Here is a 22,199-nt window from a genome sequence, read left to right on the forward strand (position 1 = left end):
GATCCACTTATTAGGTACTGTTTTACTGAATAAACACTACGTATTACATATACAATCCATTTTGTATTATTTTAACGAAACAATGAAAGGTAGTCACAAAGGTTATAATACAGTCTACTACTACTATGAATATAACTGCTCAAGTAAAATTTTTAGGTTTTGATCATATAAAATATTTCTAAATTCTTAAAGAATAGTCAATTAAATTCATCTTTATATTTCTACAGACGTTTCTTTTAAGAATAATTCTTACTGGTAAAGAGCATAGTGATATTAACTTTTTCATATTGGTAGATAGCAAGGTTACGCATTTAACTTCCTTTTATTCCTCCTGCCTTCGTCGTAGGTTTTATGTGTATATTAGTAAATTTTATTATAAAGTAATGTGTTAAATAAACAATTCTGCTACTATTTTACTATAATTATTAGTCATTTCTTAAAATATAATACTGTTTGTTGAAAAAAGTTTATTAATTTCACATATCGAAATATACAAAACATATTGGCTGCTACTATTATTTAATAATTTCCACAGTAATGCATTACGTATTTACATATATATACTATAAAAAAGTATTACAAGATTAAAAACTTATTAAAGAGAGAAATGTAGACTCCAACTTTTTTGCTACTTTTGTATTTTAATATAGAAATATAAAAATATGTAACCCAATAATGTCGACTATTTATAATTTTTTAATCGACGATTTAAATCTAGTTAATTTGATATTTCTTTACAAAATCTTAATAGATTCGTTATTCTTTTTTTATACCTCTCTAAAAAATTCGACTGTTTCGACGTTGAAATATTTACCTAAACATATTTTACAAACGTTAGTAAATTCCACAACAGTTGTTGCAAGTAGTAGTTTCATATTATAAAACAAATCTCAGGCATTGAAACTAACTTGAATTGAAAATAGATATCATTCCCAGTCACATCTTCGAAATGATGTTATCGATTTAAGAATGAAACGTCGAAAAATGACGAAGAAATTAAAGCGTAAAAAGTAAGGTATATGAAGTGAGCCACGAAAAGCAGAGATTCGAGTCGAGCGCCATTCGCTGAGTAGTGGGGATAGAAGGGAGGTGTGGTAACAGTTAGGAGTCTCATCCAACCACGAGAGGAGCTAGTAGCATTTGCCTGGCAGTATGAGGCGACGTGGGGCTAGGGACGATGCATGGGCCGCGACTAGGAGGCACTTGGGAGGCAGGGAGGGCATGCGAGCGGAGCACAGTTCAGTAGTCGCCATTGCAAGTCCCCCCGTGTTCTCGTATTTGTGACATTCGTACGCGTGGAGCCGATTTTCCGCTAACCTAATCTCTCCGCGAGGGCCCTAAGTGTGCCCCCCCGATGCAGAGATATTGCACCGAGCTCACCGAAAGATTGTTGAAATCTCTTGACAAGGAATACAATGTAAGTAGCGGAATGAATCCGCGATGCGCCGTCCGTCCGCTCACGCAAACGGCTATCGGGCCACTCTCGATCCCCCGTGCGCCGTGTGCCTGTACCAGTGGCGTGCGCGAGAGTCACTGAGAATGTAGTGTAGCGGCTGGTCCGCGTGTCAGTGAGTAATGCGTTGCCCTGTGTGTACGTACGATGCCAGTCGACGAGTCTTCCCTTTGCACGAGTGTGTGCACGTCGACGTAAACGCGTGTCGACTACCTGGAGCATAACCTCAATGTCACTACGTCGAAATGCTCGACGCCAGAAAAATCTCTTCGAATGCCCTTTCCCTTTCTTTCCAGCTTAAATTTCGTTACAACGGTACCGAGTACAATATTTACAGCTTGTACGCCATCCTCGTACTCCCATACAGTCGAGCCATTAACGTGTCATTTTTTCGCGTTTTCGCTAGTAAAATCGCGCTTGTGGACTTTTCGAAGTATTTTAAATTGTTTTTTTAGACCTGGCCCGATCGCCGTACCAGCGTTCCACGTTGCTTTTCTAATAAATGTTTTCATCATCAATGTCAATGAAATGTACCGTTCCTACCGATGTTTGAAAGATGTCTATAGGCACGTGTTGACTGTTATATTTCACGTTTGTTAACGATTTAGATTTCGGTATTTATGATCAATTGTACAGTTTTGTTAAGAACTTTAGTTTTTGGGATAAAATTTATATATTTCAACTTTGATATTGTAATGTTGACAAGCATAATTGGATTAAATAAATTGTATGATTAAACAGAAATTAATACCTTTGCATTATTAGGTTTCTATCAATGATTTTGTATTAGTGAAGTATTTCCAAATTATTATAAAATTATTATAATTCTATGATACATGTATGAAGCATAATATATAAAGTATATAGTTTTTTTAAAATTAAAATAAAATTATTAAGTATATTATTATTTTTAATGGTAATTGTAAATTAAAACTTGTTTTTATATTGTTATGTTATATTTGGTTTCATGTTTGCATAACATTACATGCTATAAATATTTTTATTTATTATATATCTTGATGAAGGAATATAGTATGATAAATGTTATGGTTTATTTATACATTAAAAGTTATGATTTGTGATACATTCGACTTTTTGTTTATACCAAAATTAAAATATTGATAATATTGCATCATATTTGATATAAAACCAGAATAATAATTCTGTAGCTAAAAACCAACATGACCCAAGTCCTTTTTTGTTATTTTTCAGAAGAAGCAAAAAACAAATGGGATTACCTATTTCTTAACATAGTATTTGAAGTAGTTTATACTATTAAACTTCCTTCACTTGTAATGTAATTTAATTACTTATTATTCCAATAAAATGAAGAGAAAGCAATAAGACATTGTAAAAATCTTAATTTTGAAAAAAATGGACTTGGGTTAATCTAACTCTGAGGTGCAGAATTATGATGCAATGTTACTTCACCAATAAAATATCTAAAGTAATTTACACAGAATATAAGATTATAATGAAATTACGTTATTATATATAAGTAGAATTTTTAGAAAAGAAGTAAGTGATTAATATAATAAGTTTTAAAAATCCTTAGGTCATTGATATGGGAGCTGTTGTGGATGTCATTACGGCCCTGGAAAAGACGACGATCACTAAGGAGGTGCTTGAGGTAAAATATTTTGTAGTATATTTATTTTATAATGCTTATATGTATATTTATATATTAGTATCAGTTATGAGGTATACATATACTTTTTTAATTTTATCAAGTAATAATGAAAGTAATTTTAATTATATAAGGTTACAAGACTTGGAAAATACATCAATGAACTTAGAAGGAAAACAACCAACGACACCTTGGCTAAACGTGCAAAGGATTTGGTACGACGTTGGAGAGATATGGTTTTACCATCTGCTCACTCTACTCCACAACCTACGCCAGCTGATACAGCACCACCTGCTCTCAATGGAGCAAAACCACATAGTCCTGCGTTAAGATGTTTTAAACCACAAAGCCCAGCTCTAAGAGGTCTAAAACCTCAGAGTCCACTATTGAAGGATACTACTCCTCTCAGAGTAAGTCATTAAAATTTTATATTTTTAAAGTTATAAAATTTTTGACTGATTATAAAAATCATACAGTTAATGTTTAACATGCTATTGATTGGTAGTAGTATTGATAAGTAGTATTGATTAGTAGTAGTATGTTGTACACTACAAATAAATATATACATAGATTAATAAACTATGTATAAAATTGTATAATCCCATTACAGGTGCTTAGCCCAACTCTATCTGTGCATAGTGATCATTCGCGTTCTCCTAATGCATCATCAAATAAACAGTCAATTACAGTAACCAGCAATCATAAAATAAATTCTGAAGTAATACCTGTACTTGGTTCTTCAAGTCAAAATCATTCTATAGAAGCAGTGCCACGAACTTACAGTTCAAATAAACGCCTTCGAAAAGATGAATTTAATGATCAACGCCCAAGTTCAGAATCGGTTACCGAAAGTGAACCCTTTGTTAAGAAACAACGCCTGAATGGAGAAAATATGAGTGGTAATTTAAATTTGCAAGTGCCTAGCCCCACATTTACAGAGCGAATCTCTGACCATTTTGTGGAGTCTTCCACTGATCCTGACGACTCAGGTCCAAAGAAACGTGGTAGAAAGAAAGGCAGTAAGTCTGTGAAGAAGCAACCAGTTTTAGAAGATCGTGTAAAAGAAAAATTAGCTAGTATCTCGAGGAACCCTAAATTAAAGACTACTCAAGAACTGTTGGCTGATCTACGAGCACGTGGCACCAATTCTAGCATTAACTCAAGTGCTCTACCTAGTCAAAGTGTAGAATCACCCAGCATGGAAGATATTCTGAGAAGTAGCAATGAACAAGTATCCAAGTTCCTTCGTTGTACTCAGAACAATTCGTCCCATAGAAATACAAGTTCTGAAACCTTGCCAGAATGTCTGTTGAAGTCTACAGAAAACTCTCATGATGTACCATCTAAGTGTCAAGAATCAAGTGTAGTGTATAAAGAAAAATCAGTTACGAATCTTCAAAGAAATCAACTGGAATCGCATCAAGATTTGACAGTTGAAGAAATACTAGCTAAGTTACCACCTCTAGATCCAAGTACAATAGATTGGAGTGAGTGTGAAACTGAATCAACTGAAGATCAAAATAGAACCGAGTTTTTACCTAGGGAAATTACTGCGGAAGACATTGAAAGGTTACACACACAGTGTGTAGAAGGACTAAATGGAAACTTCCAACCAAAACTATCATCTTTAACTTCTACTTGTAATGAAGTACCAGAAGCGAAGGAGCAAACGTCGGAGGTCAATGGTGTAAACAATGTGTATAGTCAACCTGAAGAAGAATTTCGAGAATGGCATCAGATGCTAGCAAGACCCAGTTACAATGGTCAAATCCTTCACATATTGCCTTATGTTATTATTGATTAGTAATTTTATTATCCTATTCTATTATTATTCCTAAACTTGTGAAAAATCCCTGCAAAATATTAAAGAGATTGATCAATGATCAATCTATTAAACCAATTTCTATTGCAATTTATGAGAACTCTTTATTTCTATAAATGCTCATATTACTACCATCCTTATTATTATGATTCCCATTATTATTCTAGTTGGAATTGTCAATTTTTAATAATTAAGCATGTTCATTGCGTCAGACAAACATAAACAAAAATCATTTTTTATGATTATTGTTTTCAATGACGTTTTTTTCAGAATTATTAATTTTACTTTATTATTAATATTAATCATAATCAGTGATAAATTATCACCATCATTATTATCGTTATCATCGCCATCATTATTGTCATCAATTTTCTTATTATTGTTATTGTTGTTATTACCGCTGTTATTATTATTACTATTACCACCACTGTCATCATTATTACTCATTATTATGTCATTAAAGGTGTCTGTTATACAAGACAGATCTATGAAAAAATATCTGAAGAATTTGAAGGACATAACAAGAGGCTTCTGATTTGTATAATATCATTTTAGAAAATGAATCTGTATTTGAATTTTGAAAATAACCTCTGAATGCTTCTCTTTTGTCGTGTGTGTGGTATTAGTATTGCTATCACTCTTACTGTCAGTAACATTATGAAGATCATTGCTATATTAAATTACTATAAAGGTCGATTTCAGGCTGTTGCAAAACAATTTTTCTTCATTAAATATTGCAGTCGAAAGTACTATATAAATAAATTTTTTTTTTTTTTAAATTTATTACATTTTGTAGCTATTCAATCTAGAAAATAAAATGTTACAGACTGTTTTTCTCTTAAACTTACCCCCAATTAGACTATCTAATATGATCGATTATTTCCTATAAGGTATATGAAATCCTTTTTTCTGTTAAAAAAAAGAGAAGCATGCAACTATAAATCAAATAGTACATTTTGGCCTATACATAGAAAGAAAAGTTATTTTGGAAATTATATTCATAACAAAATGAACTATCAATGAGAATGCTTGGAAAATATGAATAGTTATTTGCTATAATATATTATTTGGTTCATCAAAACAAATATTATTTTAAGATACACTCAAGAAATGAATGTTAAATAAAAAGATATAAGAAGCAATGATGATTGTACCATGCAAAAATAAAATTAATATATTTCAATTACTTATTGATATCATACTTTATTTAAGAATTTGGAACATTTATGAAGATGTACAATAACTATCATACAACAAATAATTTTTTGTGTGTGGTAAAAGTAATTGAACCGAATATAAGGGGGCCTTAATTAAAGTTTAAAAAAATAAGAAAATATTTGTCTAATGAGCTATTGTGTTTAATATACATACTTCTGATGAAAATGACTAAATTTGAGTATATGTTGTAAATTTTTCTATTATAATTTTATTTTAAATATTGTCAAGGCAGTGCGTAAGTTTAAACATTTAAAACAATCTGTTTTAACAATTACACAATTATATTGATAGGAAAAAAATGTGTGAGGTGCAATGTCAAATATTCCAGTGCAATGAAATTCTGAATATCTCAATACTGTATAATTTTTGAAGGAAAGAAAGAAAGAAAGAAAGCTATGAGTTCGAAATGTATATCACTGGAAGGCATGAACACTGGAACCAAAATCTATTAACGTTTTCTATAATAACCAAATAGCATTATATTATGTAAAAAGGAAAAGAAATGTACATATTATGCAATTATATCGTGTATACTGGAAGCTTTGTGAAACATAAATTAGACAAGAAAATTTCTCATTTTACGCATGTTTGTTGCGTGATAACGATGATTACATTATGTTTTATTTCATGTAATTCACTTTTCCAACACTTGAATTCATTCTAAGTTTTCACCAAGACATTAAATTAAATTTAAAAAAAAAAAATTAATTTTACATAACAAACTTCTGTTCCTTTTATAAATCGAGCATTGTAATTAGTAAAAATAGTGAGATGTTCCCAAAAAATGTACATATAGACTTCTATAGTTTCTCATATTAATTGATCATTTATTTTAATTAAATGGACTTGCTTTATCAGTGTATCATAAGTATTTTATTTATACAGACATTTATGTACCTTTGTATTTAATATTAAAAACAAAAATTAATATAACTGAACATTGACTACACTTAGTTTCTGTACTGTTAAAAAAATTATTCTTAGTACTTTGTAAGTATGTAATTGAGTTTAAAAGTATTTTATGTTATTCTTAAAATTCAATCATAAATGAGATTAATTTAGTGGTTGGTTGTCTTGATTTGTGATAAAATCGAATTTTCATTTAGTATTAATTACAATTTATTTATCAATATTGACAAATTGTAAAAAATAGTAGAACTGCAAGTAAATTATTTTATTTTTAAAAACATGAAAGTATTAATCATTTAATAATTTATAACTTATGAGAAAAGAATTTGTAAATTATGAAAAAAGATGAAAAGTTGTATAATACCTCATTTATATTTTAAAAGATAGATTTACAGAATATATTTGGTAGCAGTATTTTTATTTAGTACATCATCAGTTTAAACATATACATACCCTATATTTGCTATAATCATGAATTAAATAAATTTATTATAAACATTAAAAATAATCATTTTTATACCAAAATTACTTTTAAATAAGATCTTGTGCCTTTTGTACTTCTATAATTCTATCAGCTTGATTGTTAAAAAGTTAATGTTAAAATATAAAATAAGTGGAGGTGGTTCTGATCAAGTAGTAACCATGTAAAATTTATAAAAAATATTCAATTTTATTTACTTATTATTTAATTCCTAAATCAAATAGAACAAGTATCATGTAATCAAATTTCATTGATGATAGTACGTAAATAAAAATGATTTTATAATAAATTAAATTATGAATATTTATTTTGATTGTCAATATAATTCAAATAAATAAAGAGTAGGTAAATTCAAAATAATTTGAATTATTTGCTTGTAACAATAATTATTGAATTTTTATATTTTCAAATTTCAAATTCCAAAAAATTGAGGTAGTTTATATTAATGAACATAGGTTATAATAATTTTGTTTCCTTAAATAATCCAAAAAATTTGATTGATTAAAAATGAGTAAAAACTCGAAGAGGAAGTAAATTATTCATTGCAGCAGCAGGTGTGACAAATATGTATATACAGTTTAATAGAGACAGTAGTATTACTTTCGATAAAACTATTGTATATAGCTGTCAGTGGTCTTGATTCAGAAATTTGTATCAACATGAAGGAATTCTTTCAATATCAATTCTTTGCTGATTTAATTGAATATGTGGAGTTGACAACAGGTTTGTCACATTGACACTTATACAAAATGAAACTTTAAAAAATGAAGAAGTTCAAATTAAATCTTTTTCGATACTCAATTCGAAAACTTGAAAAGGATCTTGAAAAATACAAAGTTATTTCGTATGAAGCTGTATGATCTTGAAACTATAGAATTTAGAAAGTATTCTTGATAAGTATGTGTAAGTGTCTACGAGGGGGCGGTAATAGCGACTGCGCAATCAATCGAAATAGTATGATACGTATGTGTACACACATGCACACATATAGTTATACGTAGAAGGTGGGGACATGCTTATAGTGTTTCTCCTTCTTCGTTTATTCCTACGGTTTTCAGTGACTATATGTAAAAAAATCCTATGATACGTAGTCGTGTTTAGGCCGTGAGCTATTTCTTTAGCAGGGATTAGCAAGAAAACAAGAGTGTTACGCGTATTGTTCCCTGTCCAAAATAGGCGCTTATGTTGCTGCATGTGAATACATCCCGGTTTTCTGTTTTTTTTCATGTTTCGTTGTGCGGATATTAATATGTACCAGTGATATTTTCAAATAAATTTATCAATTTCGTTTATCTTACCAAAAATGTCGAAGTCAAGTGACAAACAAACCTACGCGCAGACATACAAACTTGTTGTCGTAGGTGGGGGTGGTGTCGGGAAATCTGCGATCACAATACAATTTATTCAAGTAAGTACTTACTTTTTATGGTCAATAGGTGTACATACTCATACGTACAAACTTACACCTATACATATACAAGCGTGCACATACACCTACGTATGTACGCTAAATTTGTACACTTGCGAAGATTCATGTTTATGTTTTGTTTATAGTTCTTATAACGTACAAATAAAAATTCTTTCATTATTCACCACATAAGAAAGTATTTTGTAAATAATATTCGAACAATAAGCCACTTACATTCAAATTACACGCACTTAAACATTGAAAAATCAGTTGATGTTCTATTTTGCACTGATTATGTCATAGAGTAGCAAATTCATCTATTAATACATTTATAGATAGTTATGTGTATTTTCTATATTTCTTCATTTAAGAAAGTTAAATAGTATCATTTTGAAAAATTTCTAAGTTCATATTTGTTTAAAATGCAATAAAGTACAAATTTATATGAATATGTATGAATATTTATTATGTGTGTACAAATTGTATTAAATAGAAACTATACATTATATTACAGTCTTATTCGCAGAAACATTAACATTTTTCAGAGTTATTTTGTAACTGATTACGATCCAACTATCGAAGATTCTTATACCAAACAATGTGTTATCGATGACATCCCTGCAAAACTTGACAGTGAGTAGATAAATAAAATTATGGTACTATATGTATTTTATTTAAACCAATTTTGTTTCTGCAAGTATAACCACTTTTATAACTTCTTATATTTTATATTGATTTTCATGCAGTTCCATAATGAACCATGGGTTTATTGTCGTAAGATTATAATTCCTTATTTATTAAAACCAATATTTAATCATTAATTATGCAACTAAGATGATCTTATTCAATATATTTAATGCAATATTATATATGTTTGTATACTATTGGGAACTGAGAAGATAGCAGTTGGGTTTGATTAACTCCTATGAAAAAGCACGTAAAAATGACACAAATGCAGTTCTTTTATTGGCAGAATTTGTCATGCATTAGTTGAGGCTTGATATGACTCTAGTACTCTTTCTGCTCTTGTGTTATCTCAGTTCTCAACAGTGCTTGTACACATACATATGTAACAAATATGATACTATGCTTAATAATATTTACATAATTTTTTAGTATTGGATACTGCGGGTCAAGAAGAATTCAGTGCAATGCGTGAACAATATATGAGAAGTGGAGAAGGTTTTCTTCTTGTATTTTCGGTAACGGATCACTCATCATTTGATGAGATATCGAAATTTCATAGGCAGATTCTCAGAGTAAAAGATCGTGATGAATTCCCTATGCTTATGGTTGGAAATAAAGCAGATTTAGATCATCAAAGGATTGTAAGTAAAAAAGTAAACTTTAATTTAAGTTTTCTTTAATTTAAGTTTAATTTAAGCTTTAATTTAAATTTTTAAGTATCTCAAACATTATCTGTATCTTAAGTTAAACATATTTACATTGTATATGTATAGAATATCTTGTTTATCTTGTCTTAAATTCGAGCCTTATACAACACTAAATAGTGTAGAATGTACAGTATTATGAGAATAATAACTGCTTATTTTAGGTATCAATCGAAGAAGCTCAAAACATGGCTCGTCAATTAAAAATTCCTTACATTGAATGTAGCGCAAAATTAAGAATGAATGTTGATCAAGCTTTCCACGAATTAGTAAGAATTGTTAGAAAATTTCAATTATCTGAAAGGCCACCGTTAAAACCAAATTATAAAAAGAACAAAAAGAAATGCTGTATGTTGTAAATATTAACATATCCTTAATTAACTAAATAATATGATATAGTCGAGTTCAAAGTGTAATTATAAAAAGGAAACATACAAAAAGAATTCAATAGTAACATTTACAAAATGTAGAAAATATGTATTGATAACTTTGAATTGGTAATGAGTTTTCTCTAATACATAACGCTACTTCAAGGAATTTTGCTAAAGCATATTAATTAATTATAGATAAGAAGTTATCTATACAAGTATCAACTAATAACTTTATATATATATATAAATTTATTTATGTATATTATTAATGCACTGAAATCTTTTACACACTTAACAGAATTTAATTATTTTTTTTCTGTGAAAAATATGTACAAAAAATTCAATTTCATATTCATTCATACATAATCAGCCATTCATACATTTAATAATATACTTGAAAAATCAACTTCGATTTATTGTAATCGAACTAAATAGTTTATACAACATTGTACCTCTATACAGGGTGTTTTAAAAAATGTGGGGAACTCTCAGGATCAATTAAAAACTTTAAAATTGTTAAGGAAATTTATTTATAGATATTTTCAATAACACTTAGGTTTGGAGTTATCCGCCATACTATATTTTCCGATGATACTGTTTAACACGTTTATACTCCACTGAAATTTAAAAGTTTTTGATTGTCAAGGTCATTGAGAGAAACCCCCTTTCTACATATATGTACGTACAGTGTCATCTTTCTATGTCAGTTTACGAAATTTTTATCGTGAGTTCTGAATGATATTCATCGGTGAACACGGCGATATATAGAATATGTCTACCTGCAAGTTTTGGGCGCTTCCTGTTGGTGATCGCGGAGATCGACTGAATATCTTCTCTAAATTGCCGATTCGCAAGTACAACCGATCACGCTTGATGTTACGTGTCATCACACTAGGTTACGCTACTTTGACGGCAACGAAATCGAAATTATGAAACAAGTATGAAATGTATTTTTATACAATTTTTACAACGAAGCTGTATATTTGATTACCGTGATTATGAATTTCTAAAGAAGCATAGAGGTTTCACCAGACGTGTTTTCAAAGAAAATATAGAAAAGGAGATAAATTATAACATTTTTATTATGAACATAAATATTTGAAATTATGATTATAATTAAAATTCAGCTTAGTATATGTTCATTTTTGCCATTATTATTTATTTCTCTTGTATTACAGTATGTGACACTACGAAACGATGACTAAAGCATTTCATGTATTACTCATAATCATAACTATAAACATAAGTAGTATTTAATTAGTAAAATTATTAAGGAATACATGGCATTATACATGTTTATATTCCAAATGTTACAATAATGCAGCTGATAATTTATACAAAGATATTCAAATCAAAAGATATTTACTAACATTAAAACATAATATTATTTTATATTACTTGTTTTCTTCTATTAAATAATACAGGATAATTTTTATTATAAAAATGCAAAAAAAAATGCGTATTCGTTTTGGCAGGAATGTTCAGATGGTAACAAAATAATTTTACGCAGATAACCAGTACATTACATTTATTCTTTATTTAAAAATTACATACAAGTTTAAAATTAAAATATTTTATAGGTTTCTATATAAAATATTTATTTATATAACGTTATTACAAAATTGTTGAATAATTCTTAGAGAAAATTCACAAGTTAGTCATCATTTTTATAATATAAAACGCAATGAATTGTTACAGTTATTTTGGAAATATTTTATAATTAAATTTTTACGATTTATTACAAAGAAAGAAGGAAACTTTCGTATTTTCACTAAATTTATATGTATTTTGTATTTAATTATTAAATAAGTTATAAAGTATTTCTAGAACGCTTAGTATGAAAATTTAGATGTGCGTGCTGGCATGTCTGTCGTGTATGTGTGTGTATGAGGTAGAAGTTTGTGCATTCGTTTATGATTATACTAATGAAATTGATAAAATTGAATGGGGCCAATAACAATTTTAATATAAAAATTTTTCTAACTAATAGGTATGTTAAGCTTAAAAAATGATTGGTTGAAAAGTCTCGGCCTGTAATTTTTAGTACAAATAAAAGGCAGCGAAACTGTGTGTTCAAACGAATTGAAAATATAGAATAAAATTTCCTTTTTGGTACGTATCTACTACTCGATTCTATTTATATGTTAATGTTTGCATACACTAACGTTAATATGATTTAAAACACAATATATCTTTACGAATTGTTTGCTTTTTATAGTGTTAGAAATTCAAACTTATTTTGATGTATTGTAGTATATCGCTTGCCCAGTAATAAATTGTACACTTTTTGACATTAACATAAGAACGATAACAATATAATTGTCTAAAAAGGAAGACGAATAAATGCAAAAGTATTTTTATTTTTATTTTGTAATACATTTACCAAATATATTTTTTATTTTCTCCATATAACAAAAAACATTTCATTATAGATTATATTATATTTAATATTCGTACTTAGGTATATACATAAATATTCACGTAAGTATCGTCAGATAATTTAATATCACCATCTAATAATTAAATGACAGAGATGGCTTTTGTACATACAACGGAACATTCACCCTAATTTAGTCTGTAAGCAACCAGCACGTAAGGTGGTCAAACGGGATTCCCACCGTGGCTATTCTTAACCAGACCAGGCTAATATTGAATCCGCTCAATTACTTCCAGCAACGCTGCTATAAGCAATAAATGTAACTGTTATCAGTTTCTAGTTTTTGCGCTGTATCAATGAACAAACAATTTTCTCCGCGTTGCATATAAATATATAATTTTTCGTTATTCCTTTTTGTTTCTACATTTTAGGTGAGACTACCACTATTTGCAAAGACGTTTTAAACAAAATTAAATTTTATAATTAGTGCAAATTTCGTTATTTTATATATATATATTTTTCGCATATTTACATATCTATACAAAATAAGGTCTTATTCCTTTTTAGATAACATGTACACATTTTAGAAGAAATTCTAAAAACTAAAATTTAGTACAAAATTATATCTGCAAAGTTAAACAGAATTATGTAAAATTGAAAAGTTATAAACCATATTTGCGTGTATCGATTTAAAAGGATTGCAATTCCTGTACACTCGAGATAAAAGGAAGCTCCCTTTGGCGATAAGAACACAAGCAGAAAAGAAATAAGGCTATAAAGAAGAAAAGTGGCCAGGTTAAAAATAGCAGTGCACATTTCCAAATAAAAAGTAATAAGCATCCTGCGGAATAACGATTAAGGGGGGAAGGGGAGGGGGGGGACGATGAGGATGAGGCTGAGGATGAGGATGAGAAGGAGGAGAAGGAGGAGAAGAAGAAGAAGAAGCTGCTGGAGAAGGAAGAAGCAGCAATGTCAATAACAGGAGGAAAATATAAAACGGGACGAAATAACATACTCGAAGATGAGGATTTACAAAAAAAAAAAGGAAATTTGTTATAATTACGCTATACGAGAAAAAAGAAAGATTCCTCTTGGTATCTTAGCCTAGTGGAATAATATATCGGTTATAATGCGCAATGGTCAAGCATAGCTCCGTGTTCGTTCGAATGAAGGTGAGAACCGGTGGTGTACACAGGACTTGGGAGAGGGTTCTCCCACCCTGTAGCTTTTACCTGTGCGTTTCGCATGGTTTATTGCCTACACAACCAAGTGCATCTAGCACTGTGCCGTTTAGTAAACTTACTTGCTATCTCTTGCAAGGGGACTGTAAAATGTTTTCGAATTGCAGATTTCAATCAAGTTCTGTATATCGTCGGTGCACAGATCCATTAGCATTGTATAACTTGTCAAAATAATGGAAGACTTGTGAGAGAATTGTGTTTGAAATTGTTGCATCAGCAGGTAGACTGTGAACCAGTGAATATGTACTAGATCTTGTTGAATTTTGCGAAATCTCATGGAGAACATACTTTTTCCCCTCGCATAAGGAAAATAATGCTCGTTCTGATACTTTCTGGTAGCAATAGAAAATCAGTATTTTTATTAACAAGTGTATATTGCCACCATTTACTTTCTCCTATGCTGTTGCATAAACAGCAGCCGAGCACGGAAAATGAATAGGTTTTTCGTGGGAAAGGAAGAAGCCTCGATTTATTATGCCGCGATATGCTCACCATTTTGGTTTCGTTGAAGTCGAGGGCAACCTTCGGGTGTCCCTCCGCCTCCAGCTTGAGTTGGACTGAAAGAAAAGGAAGAGGGAAAGGAACGAGTTCTTCGATGCCTGTGCACAGTCTAGTTCAAGACTCACGATGATAGTGAACGTCCCATGAAGATTCCTCTGTCCCGACCGCCCTTCTCTATCTGAATCTGAAACTAGTGTCAACGAGTATCGTGGACCGGCCACTGTTCGCACAGGTCGCAGAACCTCTACAGGTCAGTGCACGTTTATGTCTTTCAGACATAAAAGTTTTTTCGTTTCTTTTTTCATCAAACACGAAATTGCATCAACGTATTCCACAAATGAAATTAATCATTCTGTCTTGAATAGATAAATGTATTTTGTGAAATTCAAGATACATTTGCAAATAAATTGTTAAAGATAAAAAATATATTTATGAAGATATTACATTTTTTTATAATATTTATAACAATGTTTTTAAATTATATCTTGCCATAAAAAAGATGATGTCAAATTTTATTTAAATAATTGAAAAAATAATTGAATTATTAAGTTACATTAACAATCAATAATTATTATAATAATAAGTTAATTATTATTTATACAAAATAGTATTAATAGAGCATTATTATCATAGATTAACTAATAGCAATAGCATGTGTTTAACGTTAATTATTCAATATAAAAAATTTTAATATAGAAGTAGTTGGACGATTGAAGTTTGATATTTTGAGTAAGTTAAATTTGATGAAGATATTATTTGTATAGATACAATATAGCCAGTAATATTTGTTTTAACGTATAAAATCTTAAAAGATGTAGAGATCAGAATATTTAAGAAGTTCTTTACGTTCTTAGAGGTCTGTTTCAGCCGCACTTGACGTGAATAATTTAAAATCGTCGCCTAAGGCGTTGCTAGTAATGCACGATGATATTTCCTCTTCTAACGTTATTTGACCTTTATAAAAACGATGTACAATAATTTGTATTCCAATATAAGAATAATCTTAGTTTCTTGATAAAAGGATTAATCATCCTTTTACCTCAACATATCTTCTCTAGTCTCGCTTCAAATATCATTTTCGTTTTTTAATTCACTCAATTTTACTATAAAAATGATGAATAAGTCTTTTTTGTTAACATCAAAAGTATTAATATTGAAAAATCTTTTGCTAATTTTGCTGTAAGTAAAATTCCTTTTGTTATATAATTTAATGCGATGTTCTTCTTTAAAAACCGGTAATATTTAAAAAATGCAGTTGATTAATTTAACTCGTGAGCAATTCGTATTATGATAATTTATTGTTTTGTAACCTTTTTCTACATTTCATGTTTATTGAATTTTATTTTGACAAAATTACACTTTACGCAGCGTGACAAGTTCCTCGTTTCTCCGTTTCATTTCAAATGGGTTAATTGCTCACAACAAAACGTCTTACTTATTGTTTGATTGCAAGCCAGCAGTTCATAATAGAAATAGATAATTTCTTCTAGATTTGATCGTACTTCATCATAAGAACTTGAAATTTTAGTCAAATTTTTGTCTCGGTGTAGAAGATTATGCGTCCATAAATACAATAGCTTTTCATTATGAGTCATTATCATTTCCTGATGTAATTTAAAGTAACAGAATTTTATTTTCATAGTTTTCATCATTAATTTTTATTCAGGAACATGGACATTATTAAAAATTCAAAAGATCGGCATCAGCCTCGACGTATGAATTTTTCCCAGGGATATCCTTTACTTCTATTTGAAACAATTGTTCGTAAAATTATTCTTGATTAACAGGTGGTAGGTAATTCATTTATACGTAATTTGATAAAACCGCAGAACGCACGTATATGCTTGTAAACAATGACTAATGTTACTACTGCCATAACTTACAATACCTGATAACATCTGAAAGGCACTCCATTCTCTATCGTTTCAAACACAATATCATATATGTAAATTATCTCATTAACACATCATTGCTTATACTTAATATATAGCATGGAAAAACATTATTTAATCGATTGATAGATATTTCAAGAATCATTTTATAACTTTTTTAATATATTTGTCTTCATTAGAGTTCTTAAAATTATTGGATATTGCCCTTTTGCAAATAAAAAGAAAAATTTCTGTTCCTTTTATAATTATTTTTACAAAATAAATAAGATTCCGGGAAATCTATATTTTTGGACCAATTACCTAATACACGCGGTAAACGGTCTTGCTACTGATTGTACTAATTTTTCTTCTGTGTGCATAACTTAAAATTTGTAGCGAGTTCACAGAATGAATACGCAAACACTGAAAGAGTAGGTCTATTAAGAATTCTTGACGTCTGCTTGATCTGCGCGCAATTTTAGCACTTTTAAGCACATTTAGCAAAGTGTCAATTGCCCTATGGTAATTAAAGTCTCGTGTTACCACTGAAAAATACCTTTTATCTGGGTGACCAGAAAAAATCGATTGTTTAATCGGATATTATCGATACGCATGATTTCGAATGTTACGTTAATTTTTGATAAAATTCTAAAATCATTTTAAAATTTACCAACTATAATAAAGTTAAATTTATATTCGTAAAAGCGTTAGTTTTCACTTCAAAGTATAGTACAGCCAATATGTCTACTGACATAGGAAATGTTTAAAGAGAAAGTTCTACTATACCTACAAGGTTGGCAAAACATTTTAGTTAAAGTATTATATTCTTCTAAGTTCTAAAATTAGTTGGTGTTTTTCTTAAATGGAATCTGTGATAATAATAACATTGCTATATTCTATAATGTTATAAGAAGAAACTATATCATCTATGCACTACCACATAGTTTATTCTATCATTAATCATAAATGAAACCATATCTAAGTCACTGTGTATACTTTTAGAAGACTTTTTAAGACCGTCATTCAATTGCATGTTTTTTGTTCACAATTAGAAAACATAGACAAAAAGTTATTAATGCAAGACGAAGGTTCCACATATGAACAATATATGCATGTACACGATGTTTTATTTTTCAAAGGGTACATAGGTAGTTACCTAGTACATTCACTTTATTAGCCTTGTTCCAAATACCAGAATATGAAAATTTTATTCATCACTCGTTAACTCCGAAATTTCATGGGAAAACATTTCCGTATACATTTATCTACAAATTGAGTATAGAATGAGAGACATCATATAAATTGAAATTAAAATCGAAATAGAATCGTATTAATTCTTTTATATAAGCTAATAAAGTATGTAAGTTTGTATTCCTATTCAATCAATTTTTTATGCAGAATCATAATTCTTTCTGCGAACCTATCGCGCTAATCGGATACTTTTGTATTATCCTAATTAATAATTATGCTTTTCTGCTTTATTTTTAGGTGACTTTTTTCAACCCTTCGTTTCAATATGATAGCCAAAACCGAAAAAACGAAATTAGTTCCACCAGACGGAGGATGGGGATGGGTGGTCCTCTCATCTGCTCTTATTGTGAATTTTCTTATTCCGGGGACCGTGAAGTCGTTCGGCGTTCTTTTCGTTGAATTTCTTCACGTTTTCAAAGCCTCTTCCACTGCTGCTTCTTGGATGCCAGCTTTATGTTATTTCCTATACAACTCATTAGGTAAGTGATCGAATATGCGTCGACATTCTTCTAATCGTACTGTACGTTCGACACTTGCCTTTACACCAATTTGAATTTTTATTCCCAGTTAGTATCATGCGAATATTTCATTGTATTATTTCACTATTTCAGGTTGATTTCCCCCTTTCAACGCTATATTAAATATAAATTAAAATTATAGGTCCTTTATCGAGTATTTTATCCACCAAGTACTCCTACAAAACAGTAACCATCATCGGTGGCACCTTTGCGGCTTCTGGAATGATGTTGAGCTATTTCGCGAACTCGGTTTCTTACCTATACGTTAGGTAGGCGTTATTTTTCCGACTAATTCAGTTGGTGAGTTGAAGAACAGTACAAATCCAAAAACCATACCTATTTTGAGATATTTTATTTCGACGTGCATTTTTGTGCATTTTGCGTATACCCCATAACCACAGTCTATTAAGTCCACTTGTTTTCTGTGTGACTTAATACATTTTGGCCGTGGGGCCCAGTTTTGAGATTATTTGAAAATGGCTAATTTTGGACTTGTACTGTTTTTCAATTCGCTGATTCAATTATAGAATATTAATTTTTTTACTAAATACGGTACTCCTCAGTTATAAGCTGATGAAACAAACGAGTTTTATTTATTTTTTAAATATAGTTATGGCTTAATGGTTGGAATTGGTGCTGGACTTACATTCCCACCAACAGTATACATTGTAACTGCGTATTTCGAAAAACTTCGAGGATTCGCCAATGGCTTGTGCATTTCTGGAAGCGCAATCGGGACTATCATATTGCCACCATTCTTGCAATATCTGCTAGACAATTTTGGATACAGGTAACGTGTTCATTTTGTATTCGTGGTCCAATGTGGTACAGTCCTCGGTACAGTAAGCCCCGGTTACATGCTCACAAATGGGGAGCACTCATAAGCGTTTAACCGGGGAGGGTAGAGACACTTATTCAGACTGGGTCCTCGCACAAACCATTCGACAAGGACAGTGAATTGAATGTGAGCGAGACAGAATAACAACGAGTGATCCTTCGCACCGGCAGCCAAAACTGATAAGGCCGGCGTGCGAGGTTAGTCATCTACTAGTGAAAATTTTCAATTTTTTATATTTTTCTTGAAATTTTCGTTAGTATTTCGTCAGATAATGACTTAGTGAGAATTTTTTTGGCGAAAATAAACACAAATACAACATTATTTCAACTATATTTAAATACAGAACTTCCCTGATATTGAAACAAGTCCACAGAATAACGTACTATCTTAGGCTCGCTGAATATCCACAGTTTGGGGCGAGTAGTAAATTTTTTCAAACAGAAACCAGTTGTTTAATTGTATTATTCAACTAGGAACCACTCAATGAATAAAACAGAGTAATATGCAACAGCATGCTACGTTCGTCTGAAATTGTAATTACTTATTTCTCAAAAATAAAGCTCAGTCGCAAAATGGTAAAGGACTTTCTGATTCTTTTTGATATGTTGAGTTTCCATATTACAATTTGCTAAATTATTGTAGATATTCTGTTTACTACAAATATTTATAGTTCGTATAAAATATATTTTTCAGTAATTAAAAATAATTTAAACATTTTTGTTTTAAGGGGTGCTGTCTTAATTATGGGTGCAGTTACACTAAACACATTAGTCTGTGGTCTACTGTACCATCCAGTTGAACAGCATATGATCACTGTACCAGTAGAACAAGGAATTGATAATGAAGCATTATCTATAGATGAACCATCTCTTGAGCAAAGACAATCAAGTAATTCAGAGAAAATCAACACAATATTACAGGATGCTAAGGACACAAAGCCAGATGATAAAGATAAACACCTACAAAGTTTGTCTGAGCTCCTTGATAACACAGCATCCACTACTAAAAGTGAAACATACAGTGATGCAAAGTCAAAGAAAGAAGAACAAAGTGAAGATGAAAGTGCAGTTAGTAATCTTAAACAGAGTCATTGTTTAGAAATTAAGGGTGATGACACATTTGAGGATAAAAAAAATATGATAGAAAAACAAAATGCATTCGAAGTAAACTATTGCAATGATAAAAAAGGTAATGCTCCAAGCTATCAGAATTTTAATCTATTACGCAGAGGAAGCAATACATCTGAAACTAATACAATCACTAATAAATTGAAAGTTGCAAAGTTAGAATTAGATAATTGTTCACAGAACAATGACAAAAATGAAAAAGTTGTAAAAGAATCAAGAAAAAATTCACTATTATCAAAAACATCAGTATCTGATGTGTTACCTACAGTAGATACAGACAAAACACATTTCTTTGATTTAAGTGTGCTTAGAGATCCAGTTTATTTAATAATTTTGATTTCAAATTCCACATCAGCAATCAGTAATACTAATTTTATGATTTTACTACCATCATATGCTATTTCACAAGGTTTTGATAAAAACTCTTCTGCCTTACTTCTATCTGTAGTATCTGCTCTTGATTTAGTTGGGAGAATTGGTGGAGCTTCATTATCAGATATTGATTTTGTACCAAAGTATTACTATTTTGTCTGTGGACTTGGTACTAGTGGAATAGCTTTAGCATTGTTGCCCATGGCAACAACTTACACAATGCTTTCTTTCTTTTGTGCATTGTTTGGGTTATCGTCTGGCATGTATATTGGTATTACAACAGTAATTTTGGCAGATATGCTTGGTACAGAAAAACTCAGTTCATCATATGGAATATCTTTGTTTGTTAATGGAGTTCTTCAGTTAGTTGGACCACCTGTTTGTGGTGTTATATTTGAGAATGTAGGATCATACAAGCCAATCTTTTTAGCTTTTGGTATTATACTTATTCTTGGTACTACATTATGGGCAGTTGTACCTCTTATAAACAGAAACAATAAGAAGAATCTGCAAGATGTATAACAGTAAACCACTGCTAGTGTTACATAGTGAATCTTAAGCACATTTAAATTGTGAAATATTTTTAAGTCTACCTACATCTGTATTATAGACTGCCATCTAAGCAATAACTATTTAAGGAAAGCCTTTGTGTCCTTATAAAAATTCAATGAGTTTTACATTCGACTGAAAACTATTGTGTTGTAACATCAAAAATATGCCATCTCTTTGAGCAGTAGGATTAGTTCAATCAAATCTAGGATTAATAATGCGTATAGCTCTCTTGAGTGAATCTGGTGATTAAAAGAGTCACTATGACTGAATGGTCTAATTGTAAATCTAATTGTAATCTAATCATAATTAGATACAATCTAATTGTAAACCTTATATAATTAATCGAGTACTCATTCAAAATGTATTATATCTCCATTTCACTGTGAAAACTAGTATCCACATCATCATTTTAAATGCACAGTGTATGGAAAATTAAGATGATATCTGTCAGAACATATATGAGTACATGTATTTGCTAGAAGAGATATAACATGGTAGTCATCTGTAGGGGTTGTAAAGTTGTTAAAGCTAAAGAAATTTGTAATTTTTTTAGAGGGTAAATCTACGTTCTCGTTCAAGTTTTGATTGACCTGAATGTATGACAAACACCATTAATGATTCATTTCCATGTAAGACCTATTCTCACTAATTTTCATTAGCAAAGATAAGGTCCTGCAATGCATTAGATCTAATGATTTCTTTATTACACCCTCTGAATTACGGATACGACGACTCAATGCAATTTTATTAAATTATGACTGATTGTATCTGTATATATCCATTAAAAGATATGTAAAAAATAAAAACGTTACATAGTATGTCCTGAATATAAAATTTGAAATGTCCCACATTGAAATGATAGTGTATGAAT

The 22,199-nt window shown here is 30.2% G+C and overlaps 3 protein-coding genes across 8 annotated transcripts; all 3 read left to right on the top strand.

Moving 5' to 3' along the window:
• The first annotated feature begins 1,084 nt into the window (after nucleotides 1-1,084).
• Med26 (mediator complex subunit 26) lies at nucleotides 1,085-4,988 on the top strand. Of its 2 annotated transcripts, none has more exons than XM_076387551.1 (4): nucleotides 1,085-1,417; nucleotides 3,009-3,083; nucleotides 3,215-3,490; nucleotides 3,691-4,988. In XM_076387551.1, exons 1-4 carry the CDS (start codon nucleotides 1,355-1,357, stop codon nucleotides 4,882-4,884), a joined length of 1,608 nt encoding a protein of 535 aa, XP_076243666.1. In that variant the 5' UTR covers nucleotides 1,085-1,354; the 3' UTR covers nucleotides 4,885-4,988. The 2 variants fall into 2 exon arrangements, with proteins under 2 accessions (XP_076243666.1, XP_076243667.1); XM_076387552.1 differs by lacking the exon at nucleotides 1,085-1,417 and adding an exon at nucleotides 1,550-1,768.
• Nucleotides 4,989-8,521: 3,533 nt separating this feature from the next.
• Nucleotides 8,522-12,799, top strand: Ras64b (ras-like protein 2). The gene is made up of 4 exons (XM_076387154.1): nucleotides 8,522-8,918; nucleotides 9,464-9,551; nucleotides 10,035-10,246; nucleotides 10,474-12,799. The coding sequence occupies exons 1-4, from the start codon at nucleotides 8,814-8,816 to the stop codon at nucleotides 10,666-10,668; spliced, it is 600 nt and encodes a 199-aa protein (XP_076243269.1). The 5' UTR covers nucleotides 8,522-8,813; the 3' UTR covers nucleotides 10,669-12,799.
• Nucleotides 12,800-13,959: 1,160 nt separating this feature from the next.
• On the top strand, nucleotides 13,960-22,146 carry LOC143184956 (monocarboxylate transporter 12). 5 transcript variants are annotated; one of them, XM_076387582.1, is made up of 6 exons: nucleotides 13,960-14,229; nucleotides 14,406-15,049; nucleotides 18,159-18,400; nucleotides 18,582-18,708; nucleotides 19,050-19,229; nucleotides 20,005-22,146. In XM_076387582.1, exons 3-6 carry the CDS (start codon nucleotides 18,187-18,189, stop codon nucleotides 21,296-21,298), a joined length of 1,815 nt encoding a protein of 604 aa, XP_076243697.1. In that variant the 5' UTR covers nucleotides 13,960-14,229; nucleotides 14,406-15,049; nucleotides 18,159-18,186; the 3' UTR covers nucleotides 21,299-22,146. The 5 variants fall into 5 exon arrangements, with proteins under 5 accessions (XP_076243697.1, XP_076243696.1, XP_076243699.1 ...); XM_076387581.1 differs by having other exon boundaries at nucleotides 13,960-15,049; XM_076387584.1 differs by lacking the exons at nucleotides 13,960-14,229; nucleotides 14,406-15,049 and adding an exon at nucleotides 16,552-16,589.
• The last annotated feature ends 53 nt before the right edge of the window (nucleotides 22,147-22,199 follow it).

The sequence above is a fragment of the Calliopsis andreniformis genome, chromosome 10 (assembly GCF_051401765.1).
Source record: "Calliopsis andreniformis isolate RMS-2024a chromosome 10, iyCalAndr_principal, whole genome shotgun sequence".
In the NCBI taxonomy this organism is placed as follows: Eukaryota; Metazoa; Arthropoda; class Insecta; order Hymenoptera; family Andrenidae; genus Calliopsis; species Calliopsis andreniformis.